This window comes from Mercenaria mercenaria, chromosome 2 (assembly GCF_021730395.1).
Source record: "Mercenaria mercenaria strain notata chromosome 2, MADL_Memer_1, whole genome shotgun sequence".
Taxonomy (NCBI): Eukaryota; Metazoa; Mollusca; class Bivalvia; order Venerida; family Veneridae; genus Mercenaria; species Mercenaria mercenaria.
The window spans coordinates 95,499,778-95,513,241 of record NC_069362.1 but is presented as its reverse complement, the minus strand read 5'-3'; the positions used below and the strand labels follow the sequence as shown (position 1 = coordinate 95,513,241).

At 38.8% G+C, this 13,464-nt stretch overlaps 1 protein-coding gene across 1 annotated transcript; it reads left to right on the top strand.

Annotated features, from left to right (window-relative positions):
- The first annotated feature begins 5,434 nt into the window (after positions 1-5,434).
- Positions 5,435-7,121, top strand: LOC128549774 (uncharacterized). The gene is made up of 2 exons (XM_053527331.1): positions 5,435-6,018; positions 6,269-7,121. The coding sequence occupies exons 1-2, from the start codon at positions 5,435-5,437 to the stop codon at positions 7,119-7,121; spliced, it is 1,437 nt and encodes a 478-aa protein (XP_053383306.1).
- Positions 7,122-13,464: the final 6,343 nt, after the last annotated feature.

The window sequence follows — 13,464 nt, the reverse complement described above, 5'->3', positions numbered from 1 at the left end:
TTTTTGTTTGGCACACATAAACCTTTTACATGTATAATATTGAACACGTTCAAGTTCTTCAAATTTGTCTAAGCCCCATACTTCATATCCATACAATAACTGGGGACAAATTTTGCAGTCAAATATTTTAAAGAAAATAGATTTAGGTAATTGACTATGTTTATATAATGAATGTAAAATTGATATCAAAACTCGTTTCCCTTTGACACACAATTCATGAACCATACTATTCATGGACATTTGCTTAGTAAAAGTTAATCCAACATAACAAAATCTATTTACAACTTCTAATTGTATGGTATTATAATACCATTTTTCATTTCTGGCTAAAATTCCACCATTTTTGAAAACAACAATTTTTGTTTTATTTTCATTTACCTTTAACATATATTCATTACAGAACCCTGATAGAACATTTAGTTGTTTTTGTAGACCATAAACAGTGTCAGACATTAGTGCTATATCGTCTGCAAACATTAACAGAAATAATTGCATAGTATCAGGATGTAACTGAATACCCTTTACATTGTTCTCAGACAAACATCTTTCTAATTCATCTATGAAAAAACAAAATAAAATGGGACTAGCTATACATCCTTGTTTTAAGCCCACAGTACTTTGTATATATTCACTTCTTATGTTATTACATCTGACACATGACTTAACTGTACCGTACATACTCTGAAATGCACTGAATAATTTACCCTTTAAACCGTTTTCCTTTAGTATATTCCACAATAATTGTCTATTTATAGTATCGAAACATTTTTGAAAATCTACAAATGCGACGTATAATTTACGTCTTTTCATTCCAAGAATACGATCAACAACAGCTTGGTTCAGAAATTTTATGATACATTTGTGCAAAGAAATTTAATCTATTTACAAGAACACAACAATATACTTTACTCAGAACATTTTGCAAAGAAATTCCCCTGTAGTTTTCTACATTATTCACATCACCCTTTTATGTAAAGTAACGATAATTGATTCACACCAACTATCAGGATATTCCCCGGAGGTGAACAATCTGTTGAATAATCTAACTAATACCGGTGTGATACTGTCTATACCGTATATAAAGAATTCTGGAACAATATTATCAGGACCAGGTTTTTTGCCTTGTTTCAAATGTTTAATAGCTAATCTAACCTCATCATCTGTTATTACCGAATTAAATATATGGTTTTCAACTTCAGTATCAGGTTCATCTATTGAAATATCGATTGTTTCAGCATTGTTATCATTAGCAACATTTGGATTTAATAAACCTTCAAAATATTCAACCCATTCAACAGTACTTATATTATTTGTAACATTGCTCTTACGATTCGATAGTTTTTTCAGCTTGGACCAAAAAGATTTTGGGTCGTTAATACAATTTGTCAAATCGTCTAACTCATTCGCAAAAAACTGTTTACTTTTAATGTCACACATGGTTTTAAATTCATTTTTCTTTTGTAGATATAAGTTCAGGTTTTCGGCCGATCTGTAGCGTCTGTAATTTCTCAAAAGTTTGTATTTCTGCCGCTTCATATTTAGACACTCCTTGTCGAACCACTTAGGACCGGATTTTACCAAATTACGCTTCACTGGACGAATATATTTTGAGCCAACTTCTCTAAGAATTTCGACAAAATTTGAAACACAATCATTAACACTGACATTTAGATTATCTATATTGGTAATTATTTTGTGAAGCATTTTATTACTAAAAAAACCCGAACTTTACATTGAAACGATTCTTTAGTTCTTGCATTCAAATTGTATTTCGTTTCTGTATGTTCGAAAATGGTTTGCTTTTCGGCCCTTTGTATTTTAATTCCAAAGGCTAATGATATTGGAAAATGTGAAGATTCTGTTCTTTCTTCAACACAAAAATTTCTTACAAAGTTCACAACATCTTTAGAAATCAAAGAGTAGTCGATAACACTGCAGCCATGTGATGAAGTGAATGTAAAGTTCCCAATATTATTGTCATCTTCAAACCTGCCATTCATGATATATAGAGCATACGTTTTACACAGGTCTATTAAATGTCGCCCTTGTGTATTAATGGTTTTATCACAAGACTTCCGATTTTCATCAACAGGGCACTCATATATATCGTTATATTCTTCCAGTGTTGGTATGTTCAGCTGTAACGGCTTCGCTTATTTCGCCACAGCGTGCATTCATGTCTCCCATTATTACTAGATTTATTGCATTGTATTTACAATATAGTGATAATAATTCATCTTCAAGAAGAAAAACACCTTTTACTTCTTTATCTAAATAGAATGGTGAGTCTATTGGAGGCAGGTAAACAAACATTATATATACATTTTCGTCTGAATTTAAAAACGATTTATCAAGCTTTAGTATGATGCCAATACAACAGGTTTCTTCTATACGCTCTACATATTTCACAATATCATTTTTACAGTAAACTGACATACCACCCATAGCGCGACCGTGTTTTGAATGTTTTACAGCAGGCAAGAAAAAACAAGTGTGTGTATCTAAAAGATGTTTCGTATTTTCATTACTTTCTTCCCAAGTTTCGGCCAAACCGATGATGTCAAAACATTTTAAATAGTCTAGGAAATTCTCGAATTCAATTTTTCGTGAAATACCTTCAATATTCCAAAATAAAAATTTCAACTGGTCTAATTGCGGGCCTCGGCCGGACTGCTAATCAACGTTAATATCTTCATGGTCATCTCCTAAACTGTTCTCATTATTGGAACTAGCACCTAAATTGTCCGAGCTTGTTTGTGCAATCCTTCTTTTAGCGTTGATAAAAACTCCTGCACCGTCAGTTTTATTTTCAGTTCTGATGTGCAATTTACCCTTTGAATAATAACCAGTTTTGCCCTGTGCCCTCAGGCTTGCTAAAGTCGCTCTTTCCCTAGTAGTTAGCTCGTCCGAAATTCTGATTTTATTTTCTCGCAGACTGTTTCTCCCGCTGAATAATTTATGTTTGTCACTGACTGAGGCGAATTTGGTAATAATAATACGTTTGTTTTCAGAATCGGGTTTACCAACTCGATATGCCTCGGTAATGGATCCGTTATCCCATGATTCCCCGGGACAAGCAACTAGACAAACGTTGTTGATAATGTTAGTTTTTAATTGTGACTCAGTTTCACCGGGAGGTTCTCCTAGACCAAAAATTCGTAAAGTTTTCTGATTTAAACGGCGTTCAATTTTATCCACCGCACTTTCAACAGTATCTAATTTTTCAAATCTTTCGTCACATTTCTCGTTTATGGAATCAATATCAAGTTGTAACATATCTTTATCGCCTCGCAAAAACGTTACGTCACCTTTTAGATTTTTAAGTTTCTTCAAGCTTAGATTGCCTCCCTTCAATTATATCAACCCTGGATTTCATTTCATTACAAAGAGATTTCATTTTTTCGACATCAGATTTAATCTGGGAAATATCAGTTCTAACACCTTTTATTTCAGTTTTCAATTGATCACTATTAGTTTTAATTGCTTGAAGAATTTCATCTTTGTCAGACATAGGGCCTGGGCTGACTTTTACATCGTAAGATAGGGAAATTAGTCTGGCCGTATAGCCATTATATATGGAGGTTGCATCGTGTATGCCTATATTTAAATCGCCGGAAGTGATGGGTGCGATTATACAAATGTTTTGTGGGAAATTCTTTTCGGTACTCAAAACAGTTGCCGTATCCAGAAATGTATTTGAAATAAAAGTCCCTCCCCCGACGGTCATAACGGCTAATATTCCCATCAGCAAGGTTCTGAAATGAATGTCTGTACCGGTTGTCGTTGGGTTGTACACAGCCTTTGAAGAAGGTTTCCTGTAGCCTCGACCTGGACCGAAAGGTCCGATTCTGGCGCGATATGTTTCAATTTCTATTGTCATTTTGGCCTCTATACGCTTCCGTAGTTTCCCCACAGGCAAGACTTGCCAACACAAAAGAAGTATTATTGTGAGCGCTGGTCAATAATTATGCAGGTTTTAAAAATAGTTCAATATGTATCCACAATCAATTATAACACAAAAGAAATCACCAGTGCATAGAGTTATCGTGTCACTATTTTAATAAATTTGCTAATCAATTGTCTTATGTTTTTTACTTCTAGACTTCAAACTCGTAATCATTTCAATTTTTAAATGTCAAATTCATGCAGTTCGTACCTTGATGTTCATTTCAGTATAAATTTTATTCCACAAATCACACAACTATCCTTCTAATCCATTAAAATGTCTCTGCCATAATTTTTTACATCTAACACATACTATACTTGTAATATCCATCAAAGTTTGAATCAAACTATTTATTTGAAAATGTTGTCAGCTGGTAAATATTTACAATTCATGAAATACATGAAGTTATTTTATTTCCTTCATCAGAGCCACATCAGGGCAGACAATAAAGTGTCTGAAATCCTATCACAGGCAAAACTTTATTCGTCATCAAGGAGTCATTACTTGGGTAGCAGTCAGAAATCATCTCACGGGAAAAACTGTAATGAGAGGCTTTCAGAGAGTTGCCCATTCCATTTGACTTTTACTGTGGTGTTTCGTTATATATTCCGCAGGAGAAGCCAGAGGTGTCCTGGTATTCCTTGATGGTACAACTTGTTGAACATAACCTCATGACCTACGGTATCAAATGCCTTTTGGGCATCAAGGCTTGCCATAATTAGTGTGTCTGATCCAGATGTATTCGCAATAGCCTCTGAAAATCTATATGCTGCATTAATAGAGGAACTGTTCGAGGTAAAGCCTCGTTGTAGGGGGTTCTGTTGAGTGTCAAAGATGCTGTCTATTCTTATCTTCAGGATGCTTTCTAAGATTTTCATAACTGTATCAGTAACCACTATGCCCCTGTAGTTTCCAGGAATTGTTTTATCTTTGCCTTTTTTTATGAACAGGTGTAAGAACTCCGCCTTTCATTTAAGTTGGCACATCTAGGTCATTGAAGATTTCATTTAAAATGTTTGTAATAATTGGTGCTACTTCTATATGCGTTATTTTCAGCAGCGATACCTCTTTCGTCAGCAGCTTTGCCTGTATTTAGGTTTTTAATTGCCAGCTCAACTTCTTTTACAGTAACCTTCTCTATCGGTGTTCCATGATGTTTCTCTTTTTCCTCTATAGTTCTGTAGTTTTATATAGTTCGGATCATCATCAGACGTAGTACTAGGAGTTGCAAGCTTTATCAGCTGTTTTGTCAACATCCGGCCGCGAATTATGAATGTCTACATGTCTAAGAAAAAAGGCCCAGTATGTCGCGAAAAACTCGTTTTGCTTTATCTCTGCATGGTCCTTCTCCATGAGTCCTTCTACTCTGAGCCGAACCCGGGTCCTAGACAATGTAAATATCCTTGCATGGCCGGTAAAAAGGAAGTAAAATGGACTACTCCAGGTGTGCAATGTGATTCATGCGACAACTGGTACCACACAGACTGAATGGGTATGTGCGATGAAGTGTACAGGGGTCTACACAATGTTTCATGGGGATGTGTAAACTGCGGTCTCCCCAACTTCGCATCGAGCCTCTTTGATCTAACTTTCTATGAAACCTCAAACAGTTTTGACCCACTCAAAAATGATATTAGCAGCCATTTAGAATGTGACATCAGCTTCGCGAACCCGAAAGCAACATCATCTCCAAACAGAACTAAGTCTCCAATCCGTGATCGTCCCCCAAGTGTCTGGACAATTCCATGTACCACTATTGGCGATGATGAAAACCTTGAACATTCAAGTTTTCTAGAAAATGGAAATGAATTTCTATTCATCCATAAAAGCAAACAGCAGAGACAGGATATTCCACTCAAAGTTGCCCTTCTGAATTGCCAATCTATAGTTGGAAAGAAAACATCTCTCTACAATATGTGCACCAGCACGGGTTCCGAAATCATCATCGGTACAGAATCTTGGCTCAACTCATCACATCTGAGTACTGAGATCTTCCCAGAAAATTACACTGTCTACCGACGAGACCGTAATAGAGGTAGAGGTGGCGGGGTTTTCATCCTGGTTGAAAAGAAGTACCAAAGTATGCAACCAGCATTCTCATCCATCAGATGTTCGTCAAAATCCCGAGACGGGGAACCACGGTAGACCTCTGGTATGCGAGAATGGGAACCAGAGGAACTTTCAATTGGAGTCGACTGCGAGATGTTATGGGTCCAACTTACTCTCAAGGGATCTAGCCATCTCTACGTTGGTGCTTTTTGCCGCCCACCCAACATGGACCAACCGGGGTATCTGTCACACCTAAACACATGTCTATCCGAGATCCCAGCAGGAGCACACATCTGGCTCGGAGGGGACTGACTTCAACCTTGGTGATATCGACTGGGAAAACAACAGCGGTAATCCGTCAGCATCTAAACCTGTCCTTTGTAATCAATTACTTGAAAACACTGAAAACCACTGTCTTGAACAACAAGCAACAGAACCAACAAGAGTTACTGAACACTCGTATAACATCTTAGATTTATTCTTCCCCAACAACAGCTCACTTATCAATACAACTGAAGTCATTCCAGGAATTTCGGACCATGAGGCGGTCTACGTGGAAGCTAGTCTACGACCCCACAAGACACCCCCACTCAAGAGAAAAGTCTTCACATACAACAAGGCTAATTACGAGGGCTTCAGAGAGGAGCTATGCGAGCTACATGAAGACTTGTCCAATATTCCTAATGCTTCAGTTGATGTGCTTTGGACAAAATTCAAGAAGAAATTAACATCCTTGATGAACAAGTATATCCCAACAAAGATCCTCAAGGAGGGGTTCAAGCGAAAGCCATGGATCGACCGTAAGGTGAGGGCTTCCAAGGCAAAGCTGTACACCAGAATGAAGAAAACTGGTCAGGACGAAGATATCAACAGATACAGACAATGTAAGAGACAATGTAAGAGTACCACTCAGAAACTTGAAAGAGTAACTTATCAAAATTATGTGAACAACCTGATTGAAGTCGACGACCCTGATGAAACAAAACCTTCGAAACAAAAGAAATTCTGGAACTACCTCAAATCTTTACGGAAAGACAACACTGGTATTTCACCGCTCAAGGACAATGGAAGACTGTTCAACTCAGCGAGAGACAAGGCCAACATACTGAACCGACAATACAAGTAAGTTTTCACAGATGAAACCGGCGGCGAGATCCCCAGTCCTACGGGTACACCTTACCGGGACATGGACAAGATCGAGTTACAAGAGGAAGGCATCTTGAAGCTCCTCAAGAATATGAACCCCAAGAAAGCTTCAGGTCCTGACGACATATCAGCTAGGATATTGAAGGACTGTGCTGAAGACTTGGCCCCGATCTTGACTGATCTTTCACTGCTCCATCAGCGAAGGAAATGTACCACAGGACTGGCGACAAGCCAGTGTCACAGCCATATACAAGAAGGGTGCTAGGCAAGATCCTGCAAATTACCGTCCTGTGTCCCTAACAAGTCTATGTTGCAAGCTGCTTGTGCATGTCATTGTCAGCCAGACACTCAAGCACCTAGACAAGCATGCCATCCTTCACGACTGTCAGCACGGGTTCAGAGCCAGGAGGAGTTGCGAAACTCAACTACTAACTCTAGTGCATGAGCTTGCTGAGTCGCTCGACAATAGGATTCAAACGGACTTGATCATATTTGATTTTAGCAAGGCGTTTGATCGCGTGCCACACCAGCGTCTCCTAAGGAAAGTGCAACATTATGGAATCAGAGGTAACACCTTAGATTGGATCTCGTCATTTTTACATGGTAGAACACAGAGAGTCTTGGTTCATGGTCAGCGTTCAGAAGAGGTCCCTGTCGTTAGCGGTGTCCCTTAGGGTTCGGTATTAGGTCCTCTCCTTTTCCTAATATTCATCAATGACATCCCGGAGGGATTACTATCAAGTGTACGACTCTTTGCGGACGACTGCATTCTCTACCGCCAGATCCGATCCGACCTTGATCGCCAACTTCTTCAAGCAGATCTTGATGCACTAGCCAAGTGGGAAGCTACATGGGGTATGGACTTTCACCCGCAAAATTACAGTGTTCCAAGTGTAACAAGGGCAAGAACCAAGATCATTTCAACTAACTACATACTGAAAGGCATCCAACTATCCAGTGAAAAAAACATCTAAGTACCTTGGTGTGGACCTTAACTCTGAACTTTCATGGAAACCACATATCGACCGAGTGACCAAGAAAGCAAACAACATGCTCGGCTTTCTGCGGCGCAACCTACGGAACACCTCTAGAGAAACCAAGACCAGCGCTTATATCTCCTTGGTACGTTCAAACCTAGAGTATTGCTGCACAGTATAGAGTCCAGACGCAGTATCACATAAACTTCAAGTGGAAATGGTACAACGGCGCGCAGCACGCTTTACCACTAACAGGTACCATAACACCAGCAGCGTCACCTGCATGTTGGAAGAGCTACAATGGGAAACACTCGAATCACCGCATAGTAAACCACCTCGTTGACATAGATGTTAACAAATATCTGACTCCGAGAAAGGTCATGCCACGACACAAGCATGGAAATGGTTTCTTGCCACACCCTACATCTACAAACAGTCTCAAGTTTAGCTTTTTCCCACGTACTATGCCGCTATGGAATGATCTACCAGCAGCTGTTGCTTAGGCCCCCTCTTTGGCATCTTTTAAGAGCGGGGTCTCCAACCTAACCTTCTAAGGGGACACCCTTCCCAGTTACAAATTAGGCGTTCATATGATAGACTCGAGCTATGTCGGCCGGGCCTTGTGCCCTGGTACCGCCACGGAAGCCGAATTGGTCGTGTTCTGATGGACCTGAAACGTGACTGGGTATACTTCTTCACAGTTCTAACATTTGTCTATCTGCACCCAATCTTGACCGGGACTCAAACTTCTAGCTTTCACTATTTACAGTTTTCTCACACTTTCTCTTTTCTTGCGCACCGTCAAAGAAATGTCAAGTCTGACAGTTTGGCGTAATGATGTAGATGTAGATGGAAAACTGGTAAAAAAGGCACACCTGTCAAAAAAGAGGCATTTTTAAAAAAATATATTTAAATTTCGCACTCACGCATGGAAATTTTCTACGTGATTTGAAACATATTTGTGACCATAAATACTACCAGTGATGATTTCCGATAAAAGCCATGTTAGCTCCAATCAAAGAAGTTTAAAATAATATAGCTCTTTATAGAATTGAGACCATCGGTTATTTTCCAATAGACTTCAATTGTAACATTATATGGTGTGTATACGGCCTTTCATAAATCGAAACATGTATATTTGATCACATTATTTTTTTCAAGAACCATCTTAGTTCGACAAAGTAATGAAAACATATGGATTGAGTATTTTTCGCGTTAATGATATGACCCCAATGTAGGCCTTATGACATTTTGCTAAGTTGTCAAAATTAAAAAAGATATTTATAAAATTTACTCTAACCAGTCCACAGTTCTCCAAATTAAAAATATAACTAGCTTTTGTAATATATAAATTGAGTTTTATCTGTCAATCTATCAAGAGATCATTATAGAAATTTCGCTGTGTTCAGATAACCAAAATGTAACTCCTAAATTCCTATAATATTTTATGTTATTCATTTATTTATTTAAGTCTCATCTAAGCGCAATTACATATAAAATTTCATCATCAAAGATAAAACACATATTGTACATTGCCAGTCTTAAAATAGAGTTATAAGAGACTATACATACTTTAAAAGAAACAAAACTTACTTTGTCATTTTACAGTGCACATATATACAAATCCACTAAAATAAAGGTTAAACCTGTAAATCATATCACTGTGCGCTTAAATATCAAATAAAAGCACAGAACAGTAAAATACAGTTATAGCAGGCAAGGTGTAATATTTACGTTTATATTACAAGAAAGATATTTAATCACTTATTTGGATAAGAGTGTACAGATTAGCAGAATCACCTGCAATATAATAAATGAAGTCAATACAGACTGTTAAATTAAATATTACAAACGAGTCCTTAAAAAAGATAATACTTAGAATATTACAAAGTCTATGTTTCAGGAGCAGAATAGTACTAAGCTAAAAATAACAGACTATGCTGCATGTAATTATTATCGCTTCGAAATTAAGTATCCTTCATTAGTTTTATACTTTATTGGTTTCTATTGTATATATTTTGGCGGTTTTTTGCACGAACATTTCGTGCATTTCTGCCTGTATATATAGTTTTTGTTTCGCGTTTTATCTCCATTCGAGGTTAACATTTGGCAGCAAACACAAGTTTGTGAAGTTGAATTTGATAATTTGGTAAATTTGTTCGAAGCTTTAAATAAGAGGGAACCGCTTTAACGTTCATTTATTTATCATTATCATTTCCATATTTTAAAATGAAATGTCAAATGTCTTGCTTTGTTGCACAATGGATGTGAGTAGTATAGTCCCGCCGATTTCGGAGAGTGCCTCCGAGGCTCCGAGGCTATCACGTGACCCCATGACGTCATCAATGACCGAACAATGGGGAGGGTATCCTATGACCGCGCACGAACAATAGGAGCCTCGGAGGCGAGGTTATCACTTTACGCGGAAAAACCCATGACGTCACAATCGCGCAACAAGATGGCGGACAGGTCAATGCCCTAGAACAATGGGGAGCCGCACCCAACATTCCAAAGAACAAAAGAGAGTAGGTGAGTCAATAGGAAATTACCATGACGTCACAGCCGCACCCAGCATTCCCAAAACAATAGAGACTAGGTGAGTCAATCGGAAAGTCCCATGACGTCAGAGCCCAACCCTAATATTGAAGAAAAGGAGCAGCCTGATCTTTGGATGACTCATCGGGTCAAGGTCACCTCGGTCAATGCCCTACAGCCCAACCCAACATTCCGGACTTATTATCATTTTTATGCCCCCGAAGGGAGGCATATAGTTTTTGAACCGTCTATCTGTCTGTCGGTCTGTCAGTCTGTCGGTCTGTCGGTCTGTCAGTCTGTCGGTCTGTCGGTATGTCCGCAATTTTCGTGTCCGGTCCATATCTTTGTCATCGATGGATGGATTTTCAAATAACTTGGCATGAATGTGTACCACAGTAAGACGACGTGCAGTGCGCAAGACCCAGGTCCGTAGCTCAAAGGTCAAGGTCACACTTAGACGTTAAAGGATAGTGCATTGATGGGCGTGTCCGGTCCATATCTTTGTCATCGATGGATGGATTTTCAAATAACTTGGCATGAATGTGTACCACAGTAAGACGACGTGCAGTGCACAAGACCCAGGTCCGTAGCTCAAAGGTCAAGGTCACACTTAGACGTTAAAGGATAGTGCATTGATGGGCGTGTCCGGTCCATATCTTTGTCATCGATGGATAGATTTTCAAATAACTTGACATGAATGTGTACCACAGTAAGACGACGTGTCATGCGCAAGACCCAGGTTCGTAGCTCAAAGGTCAAGGTCACACTTAGATGTTAAAGGATAGTGCATTGATGGGTGTGTCCGGTCCATATCTTTGTCATCGATGGATGGATTTTCAAATAACTTGGCATGAATGTGTACCACAGTAAGACGACGTGTCACACGCAAGACCCAGGTCCGTAGCTCAAAGGTCAAGGTCACACTTAGACGTTAAAGGATAGTGCATTGATGGGCGTGTCCGGTCCATATCTTTGTCATCGATGGATAATTTTCAAATAACTTGGCATAAATGTGTACCACAGTAAGACGACGTGTCATGCGCAAGACCCAGGTTCGTAGCTCAAAGGTCAAGGTCACACTTAGATGTTAAAAGATAGTGCATTGATGGGTGTGTCCGGTCCATATCTTTGTCATCGATGGATGGATTTTCAAATAACTTGGCATGAATGTGTACCACAGTAAGACGACGTGTCACACGCAAGACCCAGGTCCGTAGCTCAAAGGTCAAGGTCACACTTAGACGTTAAAGATCATTTTTCATGATAGTACATTGATGGGCATGTCCGGTCCATATCTTTGTCATTCATGCATGGATTTTAAAATAACTATGTATGAATGTGTGACACAGTAAGACGATGTGTTGCGCGCAAGACCCAGCTCCGTGGGTCAAAGGTCCTAAACTCTAACATCGGCCATAACTATTCATTCAAAGTGCCATCGGGGGCATGTGTCATCCTACGGAGACAGCTCTTGTTTTTAAATCTATTTTCTATTGTCCTATCATAATGAAATTCTTAATCGTATACAATCATACTTTATATAAAACGAAATATGAAATGTAAACAAATATCTAACCCAATAATTGTTATACTAATACCCGCGGATCAAATAACGGAATGTTAACGATCTTATCGTTTTCCGTAATTGACTGTTTATGAAATTTCAGCCCGTGTCAGTTACATTGTAAGCGATGAGGCATCTCACAAGAAGGTGTTCTCGAGTCTCATCTTCCTGCTTACAGAGTTTACATGTGGCTGAGACTTTGTTCTTGTTGAATTTGGCGATATTACTTTGTAAGATGTATGTACCAATAAGTAACCTGGCTTTCACTTCTGCACGTCGGATTTCATGAGGTTTCGATTGTGTGACCTTCCATAGATTATGTGGAGCGCCGATAGGATTTGTCTGAATTTGAATATACTTTGTTGATGATTTTGATGTTAACTCATCTTCCCATATGTTTTTCAATACTCGTTGGTTGCCTTCTTAAACACCTGTTTCCATCTATTGTCGGAGAAGATCTTCAGGTGATGGCAGATTATATTTATCTAAGGTTTTTCTGACATTCGAAATGAAGGTGTTACTTTCAGTGTTTGACATTGTTAGTTGTCTTTACATGATACTAAATTCAACTGAGTCTGGTAGCCTGGCTATACACAGAAACAGGGACATGTAGTTCCGGCCGATGACCAATTCTACAGGTTCTGAACCAAGTAACGTGCATATTGCTGCTGTCGAAGTTCTCTCAAGGAGTCCTTGTAACTGTTTGATGATTTTCCGCTGAAAATTTTCTAGTTTTTATAGGTTTGTTTTAGTGAGAATTTGGGTTTTTATACCGTATAAAAATCTGGACACAACGAAGGTTTTCCACATCTGGTATAATACTATTGGTGACATCCCTCGTCTAGCGTGAAGACCAGGGCCAAGTAAGGTAAGGCGTATATCTATGAGCAGTTTTTTTTATATGGCTTCTGGATCTACGGTGTTTCTGTTGTTACGATCAATTCCTAAATGCTTATGGTGAGATACGCAAGAGATTTACTGCCCCTCCAGTGTTATATTTACTAGTTGCTTGCATTTAACTGTGAGTATTTCGGACTTTCCTTGGTTGATCTTGACTAGTATTAAATTCCACTAGGTCTAACATGGCTTGGAGTTCGGCTGTACTGTTTGCCAAGAGTGCTGTGTCATCAGCGCACGTATAGGTTGATACTCGTATGTTCCCAATGAATGCTCTAAGGCCATTACCGGACACTGAGTAGAGAAGATGGTTATGAAATATTTTATACAGCGTCGTTGAGAGTTGCGCA

Bases quoted from the DNA above. Each gene is read 5' to 3' on its own strand.
- LOC128549774 (XM_053527331.1), top strand. From the start codon at position 5,435: ATGGGTATGTGCGATGAAGTGTACAGGGGTCTACACAATGTTTCATGG. The intron at 6,019-6,268 runs GTACCAAAGTAT...TGTCTATCCGAG, and splicing joins TTCATCCTGGTTGAAAAGAA to ATCCCAGCAGGAGCACACAT.